This window comes from Pygocentrus nattereri, chromosome 5 (genome assembly GCF_015220715.1).
Source record: "Pygocentrus nattereri isolate fPygNat1 chromosome 5, fPygNat1.pri, whole genome shotgun sequence".
Taxonomy (NCBI): Eukaryota; Metazoa; Chordata; class Actinopteri; order Characiformes; family Serrasalmidae; genus Pygocentrus; species Pygocentrus nattereri.
Window position 1 is genome coordinate 26,535,705 of NC_051215.1, and position 21,477 is coordinate 26,557,181.

Genomic DNA, 21,477 nt, shown 5'->3' on the forward strand with positions numbered 1-21,477 from the left:
TCCCTTAACCAGAGTAAGTTACTTCCTTAGCTAAATATATGAACTCAAAGCCTTTAACAAGCCAGTCTTGAATCTAGTGGAAGTATTTGATAGCTGCTTGGCTTTTCTGCCTTTAATGAAGTAACACATTGTGGTTAAAGCTGATAAAGTTTCACCGTCCTGCACCGTCATGTTGACCTCCACTTTACACCTTTGGCTTCATTCATTTTATTAAAGGAAACCTTGCATCTTAACACATTTCGCAATGTAGTGCACATGTGCAGTACTTTTACAATGTGTTGAATAAAGCAAGCAAAATACTTAAGCAATAAGCATCCATCCATCCATCCATTTTCTAAGCCGCTTCTCCGTCAGGGTCGCGGGGGGGTGCTGGAACCTATCCCAGCAGTCTTCGGGCGGAAGGCAGGATACACCCTGGACAGGTCGCCAGTCCATCGCAGGGCAAGCAATAATTGATTCATTTATGGATTTATGTTAAAAAAAAAAGACCAAATTCATTCTAAAGTCATCAAATGGTTGCATTGTCTCTTGTCTGTTGAATGAGGCGCAGTAAACCAAATATTTTATTTAAATAAAATACATATTTCACACTTTTCATGTCTTATTTGTAGCACTTGGTCCAGAGCAACCACATGACATCATAACCGAACAGTAATTGTAACCTAATAGCAGAATGGTTTTGCCTATTTGTTGGGTTTTTTTCTGCAATCAAAACTTTTCCATTGGTTTTTCCATTATATTTTAATCGAGTTGGAAATGATCATTTCAAGGCTTAACAGTCAGCTCTCTAAAACAAATCATACCACATTGAGGAGGAGATACTGTCCGTTTTACTGGTCTCACAGTAACTATACTCACTATAGTCTGACCGTGCTGGACATCACTTTTTTGACTGCCAATGAAATTCTCCATTGCATTGACCACAAGTACTGTGCAAATGTGTTTTGCACCTAAGCACTTTTTTTAAAACCATTTGTTGTAGCAATGTCTTTATACTTGTAAAAACATCATATTTCACTGGGGTAAATGGGTTCTGTAGTAAAAAAAAAAGGTAAATTCTTCTTTGCATTGTAAAAGGGTTCTTCAGATAGATGGAGAATGTGCTGTATGTGGTTCTATATAGAATCTTTTTGAACAGGGCATTGACTTATTGACTTATTAGCTAATAGACATATAGAAACTCAATCATTTAAAAAAAAAAAAAAAAAAAAAAAAGGTCTCCGGTAAGGTGCCTTTACACACAGCACACATAAGCGACACAGAAATCAGACACACATGGCCATATAAGGGGTCAGGCATATATTCCAAAAATATGGCGCTGTTGTCGGATTCAAACCTAGTATCTCCAAAATGATAACTTTGCAGCATAAGGAAAAAAGGTACTTTACTTCTAATGCAAGCCAATGGAACCAGACGTCTTTCCAAGTCATTTTGGGCCGTTTCATTTGGTCCATTCACCATCATGTTTACACACAATTTAAAGGACAACAGGTATTTTCAAATTGTCAAAAACTGAAAAATGGTCCAGGAAAACAGGAGCGATGTGAACATATACGAACATATATGCGCAATATATGGATCACACATACGAGTGATAAGTGGATGAACGAGTGATAAGTGGATATATATATATATAATACATATTTGTCCAACACAAACACCGAAAATAAATTCTGCTGCTGTTCTTATGGTTTTCAGTCTCTCGCCATCAAGCAGATGTCGTCACTTCCTTAGCAACCAGTGTTTTCGTTGGCTGGCACGCTCAGGTCAAGCAGGGTGAGAACTGACTTTCATTTACACTAAAATAATGTTTTAAAACTGAAACAATGAATTTTGATCAGTAAAATGCCGGGTTAGCTACCAAACTGAGTGAATTGGTATACGGAGAAAACGTTTCTCTGTTAGGGAGCGCTGATAAAGTGCTTTAGTTCTCATTCACCGCGTTAACGGCCGGTATTCACATGTTAATATCATAAGGTATAACTGTCCTTTATAGGGAAGAACATGCTGTCACACATTTTCACAACTTCTTACATTTCAGTAAGACTTTACTGGATGACAGCACTTGTAAGGTTTCATAAGACTCTCGTGACAACTGACATAAGTCCACCTAAATCTTTTTGTAACCCTGTTTTTGTCCATTCTGTCGTCTACTTCTCCTAGACGTGATTAAGCCCTGTTTTAGATCCGAGGGAGACTAAAGCCATTTTTTCCTGTTTATGAAATTTGACTCAAAATATTGTCACACATGTGGGTGAACTCTTGTGATTCATCTCATCCAGTCTTATATAAACAATACACCGGTCAGGCATGACATTATGACCACCTCCTTGTTTCTATGCTCACTGTCCATTTTATCATACCATATAGGTGCGCTTTGTAGTTCTACAGTTACAGAGTGTAGTCCATCTGTTTCTCTGATACTTTATTAGCCCTCTTTACCCTGTTCTTCAGTGGTCAGTACCCCCATGGACCCTCACAGAACAGGTACTATTAGAATGGTGGGTCATGCTCAGCACTGCAGTAACACTAATGTGGTGGTGGTGTGTTAGATTGTGGATCAGACACAGCAGTGCTGCTGGAGTGTCCACTCACTGTCCACTCTATTAGATGCAACTACCTTGTCAGTCCACCTTGTAGATGCAGTCAGAGACGATAGCTCATCTGCTGCTGTACAGTTTGTGTTGGTCATCCTCTAGTCCTTCACCAGTGGTCACAGGACACTGCCCACAGGATGCTGTTGGCCAGTGGACTATTCTCAGTCCAGCAGTTAAACTGAAGTGTTTAAAAACTCCAGCAGCACTGCTGTGTCTGATCCACTCAGACCAGTGCAACACACATTAACACACCACCAACAGCATTAGTGTTACTGCAGTGCTGAGAATGATCCACCACCCAAATAGTACCTGCTCTGTGAGGGCCCATGGGGGTCCTGACAACTGAAGAACAGGGTAAAAGGGGGCTAACAAAGAGAAACAGATGGACTGCAGTCTATAATTGTAGAACTACAAAGTGCACCTATGTAGTAAGTGGAGCTGATAAAATGGACAGTGAGCGTTGAAACAAGGAGGTGGTCATAATGTTATGCCTGATTGGTGTATTTCCATAAGAAAAGTGTAAGATCTCATCATTGTCTTATACAGCTCTAATCTATATCACAGAACTCTCTCAGTAGTCTCGTGGTGTAGGAGAACTCTGCCTTTTCTCATTCATCACCACAACTTCTCACAGTGAAATAGTGATGTTAATCTCATCTTTTCTCCTAAGGGGGGTTTTGGAGGAAGATCAGAAATCAGTGATCCTTCAATAATACAATATGGAGATCTGCTTTATTTCTTCTTAAAAATCTTATTTTTTACTCTGAGTATTGATGTCATTTCACCTCAGCAAGCACTACAACAACTAACATTTATATAATATTACATTCAGGACAGTAAATTTAAATAAATATTAAATATAATAAATAACAATAAAGATAAAATATCAGAATTAGACCACAGCCATGCAGTAAATGTGTCAAAATTAGATTTGGCTCCATCATTTGATCAGAAGTGAATAAATGGTTGGAGGTCCATGCTATCCTGCGGATGAACTTACCCTATACCCAGTACCCTGCATTATTCATATTTGCACAGTCTATTACAGCACTATTCATATTTGCACCAACAATTACTGTACATGTTTTCTCTGCATACTTTTATATATGCTGCTCTCACAGGACATGCTACCTCATTGTATGCTACCCACTCACTCTGTATATATGTATATTATATTATAACTTGCATAACTATATTTTTACCAACTATATACATATATTTCCAAAGGTATTCGCTCATCTTCACACGCACATGAAGTGACATCCCATTCTTAATCCATAGGGTTTAATATGATGTCGGCCCACCCTTTGCAGCTATAACAGCTTCAACTCTTCTGGGAAAGCTTTCCACAAGGTTTAGGAGTGTGTTTGTGGGAATTTTTGACCGTTCTTCCAGAAGCGCATTTGTGAGGTCAGACACTGATGTTGGACGAGAAGGCCTGGCTCACAGTCTCCGCTCTAATTCATCCCAAATGTGTTCTATCAGGTTGAGGTCAGGAATCTGTGCAGGCCAGTCAAGTTCTTCCACACCAAACTTGCTCACCCATGTCTTTATGGAACTTGCTTTGCGCACTGGTGCGCAGTCATGTTGAAACAGGAAGGGGCCGTGCCCAAACTGTTCACACAAAGTTGGGAGTATGAAATTGTCCAAAATCTCTTGGTCTGCTGAAGCATTAATAGTTCCTTTCGGAACTAAGGGGCCACACCCAACTCCTGAAAAACAACCCCACACTATAATCCCCTCTCCACCAAACTTTACACTTGGCACAATGCAGTCAGACAAGTCTTGTTCTCATGGCAACTGCCAAAGCCAGACTCGTTCATCGGATTGTCAGATGGAGAAGCGTGGATTCGTCACTCCAGAGAACACGTCTCCACCGCTCTAGAGTCCAGTGGCAGTGCTTTACTCCACTGCATTCGGACGCTTTGCATTGTGCTTGGTGATGTGAGGCTTGGATGCAGCTGTTCGGCCATGGAAACTCATCCCATGAAGCTCTCTACACTGTTCTTGAGCTAGTCTGAAGGCCACAGGAAGTTTGGAGGTCTGTAACAATTGACTCTGCAGAAAGTTGGCGACCTCTGCGCTCTATGCGCCTCAGCATCCGCTGACCCCACTCTGTCATTTTACATGGCCTACCACTTTGTGGCTGAGTTGCTGTCGTTCCCAATCACTTCCTCTTTGTTATAATACCACTGACAATTCATTGTGGAATACTTAGTAGTGAGGAAATTTCACAACTGGACTTGTTGCACAGGTGACACCCTATCACGGTAATACGCTGGAACTCACTGAGCTCCTGAGGGTGACCCATTCTTTCACTAATGTTTGTAGAAGCAGTCTGCAGGCCTAGGTGCTTGGTTTTATACACATGTGGAACTCCTGAATTCAATGATTTGGATGGGTGAGTGAATCTGTTTGGAAATATAGAGTACCATCCCTTTGCACATTATATATAAATAGTACTGTATTTTGCAGTTATGGTTAGATGCTTAACTGCCTTTCATTGACTCTGTACTTGTACTCTGTACAATGACAAAGTTGAATCTAATCTAATCTATACACAACTCAGTAATCAATAACAGTTCTCTGTAACAATCTTCTGGGTCAATCTCGTGAAATATCTCTCAAATTGCTGTCAAAATGTGTAGAGTTGATTGCTATAGGAATACAAGACGATAATCGAAAGCACATTTTGCTTCTTTAACTATTACAAATATCCATGTTTATCCATGTTTGTGTCCTGCACCAGAATCTGTGAATTATGTTATAGATATTTTACATAGCCTGTATCATGGAAAAGTGAAATTTCCCCACTTGTTTTAAATTAGAGTTTTGATGTAGCATGTAAACAGCCTAATTTGCCAACCTTTCTTAAGAAGAAATTCCTTCTTAAAACCCTCTTATTCACCAGTGTTTTCTTATTTGGGATTTATTCTTAAGTAAGAACAGAATCTACACGCACTGAAAAGAACAAAGAATTCAAAGAATTCTGCAGTTGAAGAACACAACATGGATCTGATGTTGACTTAGGACCTTTCTCAAGAACACATTTAAGAAAAAATTTAGGAGGATATTGGTAAATAAATCCCATAGTTCATTAAAACATACTATTTTCTCCCCAGTCTGTGCTCCATACATGAAAATTAAGTTGCAAAAACATCTTATTTTGAATGAATTATTTTTGTGAGGTCACACAAACCATCACATTTACATATATCCACCTATTCAGTGTCCAGCAGTTTAGCCCCGCCCACTCACACTGAAGTTACAAAGAGTGTTTCAACCTAGACTACTTTTTGAACAAGGCACAATACAGGGCAGCCAATCAGAACAGATGTACAACCCCAATTCCAATGAAGTTGGGACGTTGTGTAAAACATAAATAAAAACAGAATCTGATGATTTGCTAATTCTTTTCAACCTATATTCAATTGAACACACTCCAAAGACAAGATATTTAATGTTCAAATTGATAAACTTTATTGTTTTTTGCAAATATTCACTCATTTGGAATTTGATGTCTGCAACATGTTCCAAAGAAGTTGGGACAGGGGCATGTTTACCACTGTGTTACATCACCTTTCCTTTTAACAACACTCAGTAAGCGTTTGGGAACTGAGGACACTAATTGGTGAAGCTTTGTAGGTGGAATTCTTTCTCATTCTTGCTTGATGTACAACTTCAGTTGCTGCAGGCAGGCCAGTCTAGTACCCGCACTCTTTTACTACAAAGTCACGCTGTTGTAACACGTGCAGAATGTGGCTTGGCATTGTCTTGCTGAAATAAGCAGGACGTCCCTGAAAAAGACGTTGCTTAGATGGCAGCATATGTTGCTCCAAAACCTGTATGTACCTTTCAGCATTAATGGTGCCTTCACAGATGTGCAAGTTACCTATGCCATGGGCACTATAACACACCCCCAGACCATCAGAGATGCTGGCTTTTGAACTTTGTGCTGATAACAATCCGGACAATCCTTTTCCCTTTTAGCCCGGAGGACACAACGTCCATGATTTCCAAAACCAGGACACTTTTCCACTTTGCGTCAGTCCATCTCAGATGAGCTCGGGCCCAGAGAAGCCGCCGGCGTTTCTGGGTGTTGTTGATATATGGCTTTCGCTTTGCATGGCAGAGTTTTAACTTGCACTTGTAGATGGAGCGACGAACTGTGTTCACTGACAGTGGTTTTCTGAAGTGTTCCTGAGCCCATGTGGTAATATCCCTTACAGAATGATGTCGGTTTTTAATGCAGTGCCTCCTGAGGGATCGAAGGTCACGGGCATTCAATGTTGGTTTTCTGCCTTGCCGCTTATTTGCAGAGATTTCTCCAGATTCTCTAAATCTTTTGATATTATGGACTGTAGATGATGAAATTCCTAAATTCCTTGCAGTTGCACGTTAAGAATCGTTCTTAAACTGTTGGACTATTTGCTCACGCAGTTGTTCACAAAGTGGTGAACCTCGCCCCATCCTTGCTTGGGAGCCTTTCAGGGATGCTCTCTTTATACACAATCATGACACTCACCTGTTTCTAATTAAACTGTTCACCTGTGGAATGTTCCAAACAGGTGTTTTTTGAGCATTCCTCAACTTTCCCAGTGTTTTGTTGCCCCTGTCACAACTGTTTTGGAACGTGTTGCAGGCATCAAATTAAAAATGAGTGAATATTTGCAAAAACATTAAATTTAAAGTTTGAACATTAAATATCTTGTCTTTGTAGTGTATTCAATTTAATATAGGTTGAAAAGGATTTGAAAATCATTGTATTCTGTTTTTATTTATGTTTTACACAATGTCCCAACTTCATTAGAATTGGGGTTGTACAAACACCGGTGTACATATCAATAACAGTGGCAAAAACAGACTGTGGCAAAGAGAGTTTGGAAAATTGTCATGTAAAATTGAATTATGATTGTTTTTCATATGAACAACCACACAAATGTGATGAATGGACCTCAAAGAATAAGGTACAAGAATAATGTAGGATATGAGCCAGTAACACTAACAGTTCTCATCATGCACATTTCTGGTTGTTACTACCAGCTTTAGCCATGTCTGTATCAGATGGGCGAAGGCTTAGGCCTTTGGACATCCGACGGGAGTGGAAGGAGCTGCTGCTGTGTGTGGAGAGAGGCAACAAAGCTGACATCCACACCTACAGCTCAGGGCACCTGGGCCCCTACAGCTTCAATCCCAGATCCATCCACTGCCGGCGTGACAAGCCAATATGGGAAAAGTCCAAACACTCAGCGTCTAAGCACTCAGGCCTCTCCCGCCTTCCGGAAAGCAGGGCACAGGAAGATAGCATTGAAGAAATGGTAGATGCCTTGTACAACTTCACTATGGCCACCACGCTTCAGGAGCCTGATGTTTGCAGTAGCACAGGAAGCCTCAGCAGCCCACCAAGTGTGAATCCGTACAGGATGAGAGAAAACCTGGACACAACGGGGCTTTTCCTGGTGAAGCCAAGCAGTCTGAAGCCGGGGCCTCATGCACACACTGAAGTGGATCAGGGCCGATACTGGTTCACACGCTCTTACTTAGCTGGACTCACCTGCAGCGATCAGCTGCTGCTATGGAAACAGTTTGACCGGCAGGTTGTGAGGAAGCAAGACTTGATCAGCAGGAACTGTCTGAGAGGCATTGAGGCAGCACAGCGACACCAGCGCAAACTGCAGCAGGTCAGTACAAGCTGTTACAACTGCTGATTAGAGCAGTCAGGGTTATTCAATTAACTCACATACTAGCTGAATTAGAGTAAAAGTTACCTTCTTCATGAACAGTGATCAATTGGCAGTTTGCATGATGGAAATACATTTTTTAAGTCTTATTTAAAACTATTCATTCTAAATAATGAAATGTTTTAATAATCTAAAATGAGGAAAAATTTGCATTTATTTTAAGCATTTTCTTAAAACTTTATTTGATATACAATTTCCTGAACTGCTTAAATAAGCTTCAGTGTTAAAAAAGTACGTTTGAAAAAAGCTACACACATGATAATAAACTGCTTTATTAACTGCAAAAAGACCAACAGCTAGAAAATCTTGAAAGTATTTAAAAATAAATGTTGAACTTGAGCAACTGTTGAACAGTTAAATTCTGCTTGACTAAATAGTTAAGATATAAACAAAATTATTCTGAGTGGTTTGGTGTGAAATGCTCTCTTCTAGAGAAACTTATCGAGTCAGAATTGTGCACAGTGGTGGTCATAGGAGCCAGACATCCACCTCTGAAAGCTCCCTCACATAAAGTTATTACATGAAATAGCTGCAAATATGTTGACTAATGCCTGAGATATTGTTTCACAAAAGTTTTTGCCCTGAATAATATTTTTACAATCCACTCCTGGTGGTGCATTCAGGGTGACATAAAAGTAAATTTGTATGAAGAGAAAACTAAGATGACACTTCACTTGTCATTTAGGTTAGTACTTAAAATGGCTATATGGCCCCTGGTTCACCACCACTGCAGACAAATCTGAGTTTGTAAGTTTGTACAATGAGCATAACACTCTGAACGACTTTGTGATTGAATTATGCAGAATTAAAAAAAAAAATGTTGGAATTCCCCATTAAGTAGTTCAGGGATTTTGTGTAGTTCATAGCAGGAAATTGAACCCTGCTGTCCACTTTGGGGTGACCACACTATCCAACAGCTTTGAGCAAGTTATATAACTGTTAACTGATCTACATGCTTGCCTAATTTTCCCCCAGCTACATTTTTACTATAACAAAAAGCTCTTTTTTTGTTTTTAATGCTTTAATATTTGGTTATTATTGAATTTAGCAACAAATTGCTGAAATAGTGTTTTATAAAGGGACATTACTAGTGCTTTATCATTGAGAAGGTTATGCATGCATATGCCATGAGTAAGAGTTACGTATTACCAAGACTGCACTTGTACAGTCTGAGGGCCAATAGCACCCGCTGTGCACATGCCACAGCAAAACTGATGTGCAGTTTAGCAGACAGAAAAAAGCAATAAGCTTCCATTTCTCAGGAAGTATGAGGAAGTATTACTATTCATTAACTTTATTAATGTTTACATAAATGTTATATAATGTTACTACAGTTAAATATGAAATAATATTATATTATTTATGTTAAATTAATATGATATTAATACAGTGAAATATTTGCAAAAACAAATACTACAGTAGGGAATTTTGTTAGTTTTATTTAAGTAACAGTTATTTAATCAGATGTCAATAATAATAATCCAAAATGAGCAAAAAATAGCATTTATTTTAAGCATTTTATTAAAACTTCATTTGGTATACAGTTTCCTGAAACAAGAATGTGCAATTCACACATGTAGAATACATGAATGAAGAGTTCATTCAAAAGTGCATTAAAAAATCTTATCGAGCCAGAATATTTTGTATGTACAGTAGATCTTGGTTTTTCATTTAAAAATGAAAGTGTAGACTAGATTTGTGTGAATAAGATTAATCAGCTATACCTTTAAAAGTTTTAAGGGATTTATTTTGAGATTACTTATTTAAAGACTTATTTTCGGATTGTTTTTCAGAGTGTAAGGCGAGACATCTGTCCAAATGTATTCTAAAAATAAAAGTTTAACAGTGGAGAGCTTTAACTTTTTCAGTTCTCCCAAAAACATGTTTCCCCCCATTTTAAGAAGTCTATAATCAGCTGATTTGTCTAAGTAAGATTATTGTAGACAACATTGTTAAAAGCTCATTCATTATGTTATACATACAAAACCTGCATAGTCTGTCAATCTTTAAATAAAAATAAAATCTTTTCGTGATTTTTCAGAATTTCTGGCTTGTTAAGATTTCATTGTGTAAGAATGGCTGAGGATCTTCAGGTTGACTCTGATGCCTGAATAATTTCCCCCTCAGCCACTTTCTAGAGCTCTTCTAGTTGTTGATGTACTGTAAGAGGAGTAAACTGGTTGAAGTGTTGTTGAACGTCTGTGTGTCAGTCAGAAATAAACCCTGCTGTGTTCGGGGATCTGGGAGAGCAGTAAGGTGTTGATGTGAGGCTCCACTGAGGACACTGTTTGTGCGTATGTGTCAGGAGCTGAGGAAGGTTCCGGCCTTCAGGGGCCCATGCACAGAGCGTCTCGCGGTTCTCAGTGAGGTCTTCAGTGACGTGTGTGATGGCTCTGCTGCGTTCGGCAGAGTCCTCCGAGAAATCAAGGTGAGAAACTGTTCATACACAGACCTCCTGTGTCCAATGAGAAACTCTCACTGAGCATACTTACCCCCTTACACAGTCACTAGTCCTCTGTAAATTATATTAGATTTACTCACAGCAGCCACTGAAAGTTAGAGGACACTTGGCTTTAAAACGCTTTTGAGACAAAACAGCATGCTTTCCTTGTCAGCTTGCTGTAACTTCACTTATTTTGAGGAAAATGAAATCAAAAATGAAAATAATTGTGACATTGCTACGTTAAAGAGCCCATATCATGGAAATCCAAATATTCATCAGTTTTTTTCAATAAAAGAGTTTGATGTAATACAGTGAAAAAGTATTTGACAGTTTCTTCTACTTGTGCATGTTTGTCACGCTTGAATATTTCAGATCATCAAACAAGTTGTAATATTACACAAGATAAGCAAAGTAACCACAAAATGCTGTTTCTAAATGTTGATTTCATTTATTGAAGGAAAAGTGCTGTTCAGCTCTACTTGGGTAAAAAGTAATTCCCCCCTAATTTTCAAAATCAACCAGCTGCCACGTTCTAAAGAGATTCAAATACAGATGTGAAACAAAGTATCAAATATGAAATCTAACAAGGGTTACAGGGCCATTGCTGAGGCTCTGGAACTCCAGAGAACCACAGTGAGAGCTATTATCCACAAATGAAGAAAACTTGGAACAGTGGTGAATCAGAATTGCACCAAGAGGGCACTGTCGACTCATCCAGGAGGTCACAAAAGAACTGAGACAAACACTTCTGAATGACTTAAAAGAAGCAAAAATAAGATTTCGGAGTGGCCGAGTACCACGACCCTATGTGGATTAAATGGTTAATGGTGATGATGATGATGATGATGATAATGATGAGTGGCCGAATCAAAGTCCTGACTTGAATCCCATTGAAATACAGAGGCAAGACCTTAAAGTCTTAAACCTTAAACAGTTCATGCCTGAAAACCCTACAGTGTAGCCAAATTAAAGCAATTCTGCAAAGACGACTGGGTCAGAATTCCTCCACAGCGATGTACAAGACTCACTGCAAGTTATCGCAAAGATTTGACTGCAGTTGTTTCTACTGAGGGTGGCGCAACTAGTCATTAGGTTTAGGGGCAGTTACTTTTACATGGGTGATATAGGTTTCAAATAAGTCTTCAGTAAATGACTCGATCATTTAAAAGCTGCATTTTGTGTTTACTCATGTTGTCTTTATCTCTTCATCTCTTTATGTCTTTTTATTAAAATTACTTGTATGATCTGATCTGGCAAATCAACAACAATAGAAGAAATCAAGTGAGTGGCAAATACTTTTTCACAGCACTTTATGTAAACTTTGTTAAAGTTTCAAAGCATATTCATCACTTTAGAGTCCCTGTATATGAAACTGATGTTGCCAAAACAGCTTGTTCTGAATTTGAGGGTCTTGTGGTGTCAAGAAAACCAACACATTTACCCATAGCCACCTGTTCAGCCTACAGCAGTTTAGCCCTGCCCACACTGAAGTTATAAGGAGTGTTTCAGCTGGACTGCTTTTTCGAGACACAATAAAGGGCTGCCAGTCAGAACAGAGCTCATTTACATATATCAGTCTTGAAGGCACAATAACAGAAACAGCATGTTTAATTCTAAGGTATAGAGAGAGGTTGGAAAATGGTCATCTAAAACTGAATTAATTATATATATCCTAAAAAGTGTAGGATATGAGTCCTTTAACTATTACAACTTTTTGGTTGGTATAAAAGGGCATCATTGTAACTCCTCATAATTATTTTCCTTTTTATTCAGATGGAATATGATTTGTACCTGAACTCTGTCGTTTCCTCACAGTCAACCTTCCAGCATACAGTAAGAACAGTACATTTCAGATTAAACTGCTTCTCTACAGGCCACTTTTGTATATAAGAAGTTTGACCAGCCAGGATGTGTTGCATATAATACATATTAGCAACTGCAGAAAATGTCACATAACAAGAATGATGTAAGACTATAGTCAGTGAACACATTATACACACACTATATGTATGTTCTAACATGCTCTCTAGTGCTACCAGTACAGTCATATGCAAATGTTTGAACACCCCTAGTCAAATGTTTGAAATGTTAACACATCCTCTACAGAGAACACACTTACATATAGCATTCGTCTCATTTTAGAGCCCAGTTTCTGTTTATTAGAGTTTAACATATTGGAAAGAATTTAACATTTGCACAGACGACATTTAATGTTTTGTTTTCCTAACATGTTAAGTTCATCACATAAGCAGTACTTGTGCATTAAGATGTGCAGAAGCATGTACTCTGTAGACGACATGTTGGCATTACTTTCGCTCAAAAAAACTAACAAAACGTCATTTGATCGGGGTGTTCAAACTTTTGTATACGACCGTATCACTGGTTAGAGAAAGTCAAATAGCCAATATAAGTATTTCATAATCATTTTTCAGAGATATGGGTCATTCTCCATTTGGAGTGGGAATTCAGGTGGAAACATTTTTTAAAAATCAACTTGTTTCATCAAAACTAAATAATACTAATATGTCCATTTACCCCCATGACCCTGATGGAGAAGTGGCTTAGAAAATGTGTGTGTGTGTGTGTGTGTGTGTGTGTGTGTGTGTGTGTGTGTGTGTGTGTGTGTGTGTGTGTGTGTGTGTCCATTAACACACCAGTGACAGTGACTCCAGTGACATTCTGGTTAAAACTGAAGATTTTGTAAATTGGCCGTCAGGTGACCTTGTGCAACTATTTAAAATCAGTAATAAAATCGTATTTGTCATTATTTTTGACAAACTTTTAATTACCTAGCCATAATGCACATTAATTACCAATGCACATAACACAGGTGATACACAGAAGTTATGTGCTGCCCAATAAACAAAATTATTAATAAATTAATGAAATATAATAAGTGAGTGTGGACTTCTCATGAGATGCTTCCTCTCTGATGAGCCTCAACCCAAAGAAGCAGTTTAATAGAGCTGGAAATACTGTGTTAAAATGTAATGTAAGAGTCCTAATAACAGCAATGACCACAATCTCTGTGACAAATGAATTTTTTAAATAAAATACATATTTGTTTAATGAAGTATAACATTAATGATATAAGAAGTAAACATCAATCTGTTTTATACAAATTATTTACATTTTTAAAAAGTTAAATATTGTTTTATATTTAAATTTATTTTTCAAGTGTTGAAATTTGGTTTTGTGATGAGCTGTTTTACAGATGCAGAGCGATTATGAAACAGGATATAAAAAGGAAAATCAGAGAAATCATAAGGAAAAAGTATCATTTAATCATAGGTCAACTGTGTAAATGTACTTACTGACTTTCGAAGCTTTGCATAATATTTTCAGCATCTTTTTAAGCCCTGCAACCTTTGTGACATGGTTTCCACTACCACGGGGCAGTCGTGGGCTGGAGGTTAGGGAGCTGGCCCTGTGACCGGAAGGTTGCCGGTTCGATCCCCAGGGCTGACAGTCCATGACTGATGTGTCCTTGAGCAAGACACCTAACCCCCAACTGCTCCCTGGGCGCCGTGGATAGGGCTGCCCACCGCTCCGGGCAACTGTGCTCACTGCCCCCTAGTGTGTGTGTGTGTTCACTAGTGTGTATGTGGTGTTTCACTTCACGGATGGGTTAAATTTCCCCGGTTGTGGGATCAAAAACTTAAATGCAGAATGACCCAATTAATACTTTATATATTATGCTACTATCGTGTTGTTTGCTGCATTTAAACTCTTTGTAGATTGAGAGATCTGTGGAATCAGGCATGGTTTCTCTTTAATTCCATTATGTGTTTGTGTGAGTTTAGGCTGCATTTCTGCACCCTGGGGTCATCTCAGGATCCGGGGAGTTAGAGGAAGCAGAAAAGCAGGTGTCGTCACTGGAAGAGAAAGCGAGGAGAGCTCTGGAGGAGAATGACAGGTATTATCATTCTTAGATTCTGTCTGTTCTGAAATGACTAATTTCATGTCCAAGTTCTTCAAAAGATTTTTATAGAATGAACTTTTTAACTCATATGCTCTAATTTGCTCTTCAGAGTCAGAGCAGAGTATGAGGACATGCGGGTCAAAGACATGGAAAACCAACAGGAAGAAGGTACAAAGCTCTAAAACACCCACTTTACCAAACTGTGAGTCACTTGAACCAGTTCAGTAACGTTCAGGGACAGCTGACTACTGTTGGGTAATTTACCACAGTATGACAATGAAAAACGTTTTTCAGTGGAAAACCTTCAGGGCCTTTCAAGCCTTTGGGGAAGACCTAATGATTTCTGTGATATAAAAAAAAGAACATATTTGTAATTTTACTTTCTTTATGTTTAATACATTCACCATGCCATGACTTCAGGAGCTGAACTGGGGGCCTAACATGTCAAATTAACTACCAACATAACTAGGAAATGACAGTGATAACAACCATGTTTTACAGTCATGTTTAACAGTCATGTTTTAATTTACAGTCCAATTTACAGAACGATTTGTGAGAAAGCAATTACTCTAGGCCTTCTGGAAGTTCTAGATACATCACTGACTGTGAATGCTGAGCTGCAGTCTGACCAGGTGTCAGATAATTGTTAGAAATGGAAAACAGTGATGTCTCTGTGCCAGAACTCTTTACTGAAAAAGTAAAACTCGACATTCACTATAAAAAAACTAGGTGTTCACTGTAAAACTTTAACTAGCAAAGAGAAATATGTTAATATGTTTGTCACAAACATCAAATGCTTATATTTAATCTACAAATTATTTACAGGAGTTTAAATTAGCATTCTTGTATAAGTGTCTTTCCTGACCCTGAATTGGAATATAAATGAAGAGATTTGGTTCAAATCATTTTTGTAAATACTAGAAACGCACACACACACACACACACACACACACATACATTTTCTAAGCCACTTACCCTTCTGAGTCATGGGGGGTCCTAGAGCCTATCCCAGCGGTCATTGGGCAAAAGGCAGGAAACATCCTGGACAGGTTGCGAGTCCTTCGCAGGGCTGCCAGGAACATAAAAGGGAAAAAAAAAGCAGAAACATTATTTCAAAGTGTTGACATTGTCACATAATCTCTTGCGGAGGTTTAACTAGGATTTTAAAAAGAGACCAAAAGGAAATAAGCAGGCTAAAATTCAAAGAGCCAGAGATAGAGAGAGAGATGTGAAAGGTTTGGGGGGGCTTGTTCACAGCATTCTCCACCTAGCACAAACTTAGACAAAGCAGGTGCTGATTCATTGTTACACAGCAAAGCTCTTATAGTGGAGAGCTGGATTTGTTCACACACATAACTAAACGCAATGTCATTAACCAAGTTCTATTAACAAACATTGTGTCCATGTTGGTTCATCCTTATAATGTCACTCTCGGTTGGTTCTAAGGCAGCAGTGGTTCCTGAATAATCTCCATAAAGTCACCTTTGACTTGAAATTTCCTGTTCCATAATCATACATCATGCTGCCATGTCTGGTCAGTTTTGAAGACTGGCATAATAAAGTCTATATCTCATGTACAGTAACTTTTCAAAGCCAGTAGTTCGTTTTAAGTTGTTTGTCTAGGTGTTGCAATAGATTGATCGGTATAGTGATATGGTTTATTTCTATAACTGCATGCAGTAACCTCTAAGCAGTGCCTTTTATTACTGCTTCAGTATGAGGTGGCACTAACTTGTGGCACTAACTGTGTCAGAAGCCAAAACAACAGAGCATTTTCTTAGCCAAAATGTTCCTTTTTGTAATTCAAGACTGTTTGTTACATTAGCAGTATTAACTGTTTTTTGATACATAATAAACAGAATTTATAAGCTGGGCTAGTTTGCAAGTAATTAATGACTTAAACAGTGAAACTGCTGCACTGCTGTTGTGGTAACAACCCATTTAATTGCTTTTATTCAACTCACACAAATACTTAGAATGAAACAATGCAAAACTAAATGTTAATGTAGGTGAACAACAGTATTTTTTACATCACTTCAAATCTCAAAAACACTTCAGATCAACTTCTTCCCTGATCCACATACAGTATATGAAATTAAGCACTTTGCGTTTGCCTTCTTATAACCACTCCTCATACTGAGATTTCTGAAAGGTGTTGCTTGTTTTATGTGACTTTCTGTTAGAGCTGGGCTGGTGGTTAGGGAACCAGCCTTCTGACCGGAAAGTTGCCGGTGCGATCCCCAGAACCAACAGCAAGACACCTAACCCCCAACTACTCCCCCACACGCTGCAGATAGGGCTGCTCTGGCAAGTGTGCGCACTGCCCCCTACTGTGTGTGTGTGCTCACTAGTGTGTATGTGGTGTTTCACTGCACGGATGGGTTAAATGCAGAGGTGAAAATTTCCCTGTTGTGAGACTAATAAGGGTCACTTAATCTAATCTAACAATATGGCAAAAATCTAATATCACAATACTTCAAGATGTCTTCACAATATGTCACAATATTTATTTTTTCAAACATCTGATCAGTTGTAATAGAGAAAGAAAAGAAGTGCTACATTTAAAAAAAATACTCAAAAACTGAGCACAATGTTTATTGAATACTTGGCACTAAACCCAATTAAACAGGACTAATTTTGCTGTCTTTGTAATGAAACATGCAGCTAGTCAGTGATCTACAAGTACAGATGATATACATCTATACATGATATACATAGATATGTTCAGAAAAAGTGTATTATATTGTATTGTGACATAAATGATCACAATAACGATATACATTGTCGTTTTGCTTTTCTTTATTCCTTTGAGAAAAAAAAGTCGCCCCTGCAATACATTTGCTGCACACCAGGGGGCAGCAATTGCCTGCTCATGATTATTATGATGGAGCTTCAACTGCATGGATGTATGTTACTAGAAAAAAACCTTAACGGGCACATATGCTTTATTTATATTTTCTATTTTCCCCTGAAAGCCCATCATAATGCTTATAATGTTGATTTTCTTTGTACCAAAAAATGCTCATTTTTACATGAGCATTTTCCAACCTCTTCTTATCCGTTTTAATTAAATGTATTGGTTTGACATCACAGAAATAACTAATTTAGAACAAGCTTTTTTTCATATATGGACTGTGTGGACTGGAGAGTCTTAAACATTAAAGTTTACATATTACTTATTTCAAAAAAGAGTGAGGAAAAAAAAAATGTTTCCATGATATGGGCCCTTTAATTGCTGTGGCTCTTTAGAGAACAACTGAAAGATTCTTTAGGGAACCAGAAGTGGTTCTTCTGTTGCATTGCTCTGAAGAACCCATTTTGGCACCTTAGCTTTGAATAGTGCAGAGCTTGACATGGTCTGTATGTGCTTTTTCTCCTGAGTCAGGGGATCCGAAGGCTCTGATGCTGGTCATTGTGGCCTCACAGCTGTTGAGGAGGGTTTGTTCCCAGATGTGAAGCAGAGCGAGACTGAGATATCCTCCATGGCCCAGGTAGAGGCTAAGAGGCAGGAGGTGTGGAGTGTGTGGAAGGAAGTACAGAGCCTGCAGAAGGAGATCAGAGCGACAATGGTTTCCACTGTTACTACCAGCTCCCTCGAGGGAAGCATACAAGACACAAAGGTACATAAAGGGGACTTGCACCCATTTTTCAAAAATTCTGCAATTAAGCGAAAAAGATGTATTCAGAGTGGTTTGGTGTGAAATGTTCCTTTCTAGAAAAACTGTCAGAATTGTTCACAGTGGTGGTGATAGGAACCAGTCGGCCACCTCTAAAAGCTTCCTCACAGAAAGTTATTACATCAAATGGTTATGAATATGCCTGATGCTTAAGACACTGTTTAGGATAGTTTTAAGAAAATATATATATTTTTAAAGTCTTTCATGGCGGAGACATACATGCAGGGTATATATTAATACTTGCTATGAACAATTTAATTGCCTTGAATACACAAACATTACCCTCCCATTCCCTGCTATATGTGCTATAGACTAAATGCAAAATGTGTCAAGTTTATAAAATATTTCCATAATATTTATAAGATTTCCAGTTAACATGACTGTAAATATTAAAAATGTACATATATTTCATCTGTGTATTTGCTTATATTGCCATATATTTAAATATCCGGAACTGGCACAGTTACATGTATTTAGCACCTACATTTTAAAACATCACACATATTGCACATGTATTTTTAAAATGAGCAGATATATGTACCTATATTAGAACTTTGAAATTAGAACTTTTTTTTTTCATGATGTGCAACAAAATAAAAAATGTTTTCATTCATTTTGAACAGTAAATAAAATGGCTATATATCACTACCACTGTAAAAAAAAAACAAAAAAAACTAAAGTACAATGAATCTACAATTAATCATTTCATGTCAGAACACTCTGAATCACTTGGTTCACGTGTCAGTGACTGAATTATGCAGAGATGTTTAAACATGACTGAATTCCTCTTTAAATCCCTCTTTGTATTTTGACATGAAGTGAACATAATGCTGTGCTCCAGCTAACATAACACTGAATACAGATGCTTCTTTGTGTCTGTTTGCAGGCTGAAATCATGCGTCTCATTCATTCAAATGGGCACCTAAGAAGCACCATTAAGGCAAGATGAACACTCTGTCCTGTTCATTTTATCCCTTCAAACTCAAAGACTACCATTCCTCACTCTCATAGCTACATACTTTACACTGGGTAACCAGATAAGAGCTGTGTAGTCAGTGGTAACTGCTTTTGCTGGATGGGGGGGGGGGGGGGGGTTTACTTAATTGCCTCAATTTTTTATTTATGGATTTATTTTATATAGCACTTTTCATGCTGGTCGCAGCTCAAAGTGGTTTACAGACAGGAGTAATATCAGACATTGTAAGTGCTGATTTAGAAGCAGAGTAACTGAGCAAGGCTCTCCATGTTTTCTCTGTTTTACTCAAGGTGTTTGCAGAGTGTCAGTATCTGCAAATCTAAGATCATAAACAGACACTCTGTGAGCTTTAAGGTCATTTAGAGCCTTAAAAACTAGTAGCAAAACATTAAAATCTATCCTGAAAGATACAGGCAGCTTTTAAAGCAGGAATGATGTGATCTCTCTGTTTAGTTTTTGTTAGGATCTGTGCTGCTGCATTTTGTACGAGTTGTAAAGGATTTATTGTTTTCTTAGGACGTTCAGTAAGAAGACCATTACAGTGATCAACTCAGCTTGTAACAAATGCATGAACAAGTTTCTCTGCGTTGCTCTGGGAAAGAAAAGGCCAAACTTTAGCAATATTTCTCAGATGATAGAAAGGTACTTTAGTGAGTGTGTTTGATATTAGGTTTGGTATATGAAGCCAAAGAATCAGGTTTCTCATAAAGCAGCTTTCTCTGAGTTTTTCTATCATCCTTTCCTTTGAAGGATCTTGAAGAGAAAATCTCAAAGGTCCTGCTCAGAGCAAAAGTCAGCGAGGAGACCGAAGTGTAAGTTTCACTTTGTTCTTTCATTACTCTCATCATCACACATTTAGACTGTGCCAAGTTTACAACTTTTTTCTTTTTTAGGCGGGTGTGGAAGAAGATATGGGCCGCAGTGAATAGAGACGATTAGAACTCTTGATGAGTAAAATGTCTTACCTTTTGTACCCTTGTTTCTTGGGATTCAGTTCAAACACCTGTGAGGGGTTTATTGCTTTATCTCTTTAATGACAATGAGGTTATATAATCAGCTGTGCTAATGGTGGTAATGTAATAAATAAACTGCATGTTTCTCAGTCATATAGAACAACACACAGGTGTCACAGCCTTCATTTACTCTCCACAGTGGCTTAGGAGAGCAAATAGTTTGTTGCTGTGATGTATGCAGTGAAAATTTTGCTGTCCACAGTATTTTAATTGTTAAAGTTAAATTACATGTTGAATGTATTTTGTACACTTTGAGGCTAATGAAGACAGAATGTGAATAAAAGCACTGGCCATTCTGAGGGCATTTAATCAGACTAGTTAAGACACTATACAACTGCAGACTCTAGGGTCCCATTTCAGTACTTTTAACACACCCTCGCCCATTTACACTCACCACTCGGAGATGTTACACAATTGGGCACTGACAGCAGAAAGAGAGAAGGGGACAGTCAAGCAGAACACACTCACCCCCAGCTGGTTAGCCTCAGTGAGCTTATCATCTAGCCATGCAAACTTTTTTTTTGAGATATTTGAACATGAAGTAGGGGAGCACAGGTAATCACAAAATCCAACTGTATTTAATTATATTACTTTGATCACCATCTTGTTGCAGAAAGTGCAGCACCATTTTAAAGCAGATGACAAGCTCACAGCAAGTGCTAGCTGGGCTCAAGTACAGCCTCCATACTGCAGAGTTAGTTGTAACATGACATTAGAACCAAGCTACCTTTACAAAACAAAGACAAATAAAGTCAATTAAATTATCGTTTTGTGACATATCTTTACACAGATTTTAAGATGAAAATGAGGAAACTGGGATTTTCTTCTACTTAATTAGGATCGTTCAGATGTTAGTATATTATTTTTAAATAAGTATATTAATGGAATTACATTATAAGTTGGTAAAGTTGGTAAAGAAACAATGTATCATATTTTATCAATGGATATTTTTTATTTTCTGTCCTACACCAGACAAAAAAATTGTCAGTGTTTTACACAGTTTTTATACATAATTTGATATATGTATGTATGTATGTGTGTGCGTGCGTGCGTGCGTGCGTGCGTGCGTGCGTGCGTGCGTGCGTGTGTGCGTGCGTGTGTGTGTGTG

General features: G+C 38.2%; 1 protein-coding gene across 1 annotated transcript; it reads left to right on the forward strand.

The window, feature by feature from the left end:
• The first annotated feature begins 1,727 nt into the window (after positions 1-1,727).
• Positions 1,728-21,184, forward strand: LOC108425433 (uncharacterized protein C6orf118). Its single transcript, XM_017694081.2, has 10 exons — positions 1,728-1,776; positions 7,641-8,278; positions 10,644-10,766; positions 12,555-12,614; positions 14,585-14,697; positions 14,813-14,871; positions 18,085-18,323; positions 19,267-19,320; positions 20,107-20,168; positions 20,250-21,184. Exons 2-10 carry the CDS (start codon positions 7,649-7,651, stop codon positions 20,293-20,295), a joined length of 1,386 nt encoding a protein of 461 aa, XP_017549570.2. The 5' UTR covers positions 1,728-1,776; positions 7,641-7,648; the 3' UTR covers positions 20,296-21,184.
• Positions 21,185-21,477: the final 293 nt, after the last annotated feature.

Excerpts from the sequence above, each read along its gene's own strand:
- LOC108425433 (XM_017694081.2), top strand. The coding sequence starts at position 7,649 with ATGTCTGTATCAGATGGGCGAAGGCTTAGGCCTTTGGACATCCGACGG. Across the intron at positions 10,767-12,554 it reads GAGTCCTCCGAGAAATCAAG|ATGGAATATGATTTGTACCT; the intron begins GTGAGAAACTGT and ends CTTTTTATTCAG. Across the intron at positions 14,698-14,812 it reads GCTCTGGAGGAGAATGACAG|AGTCAGAGCAGAGTATGAGG; the intron begins GTATTATCATTC and ends TTTGCTCTTCAG.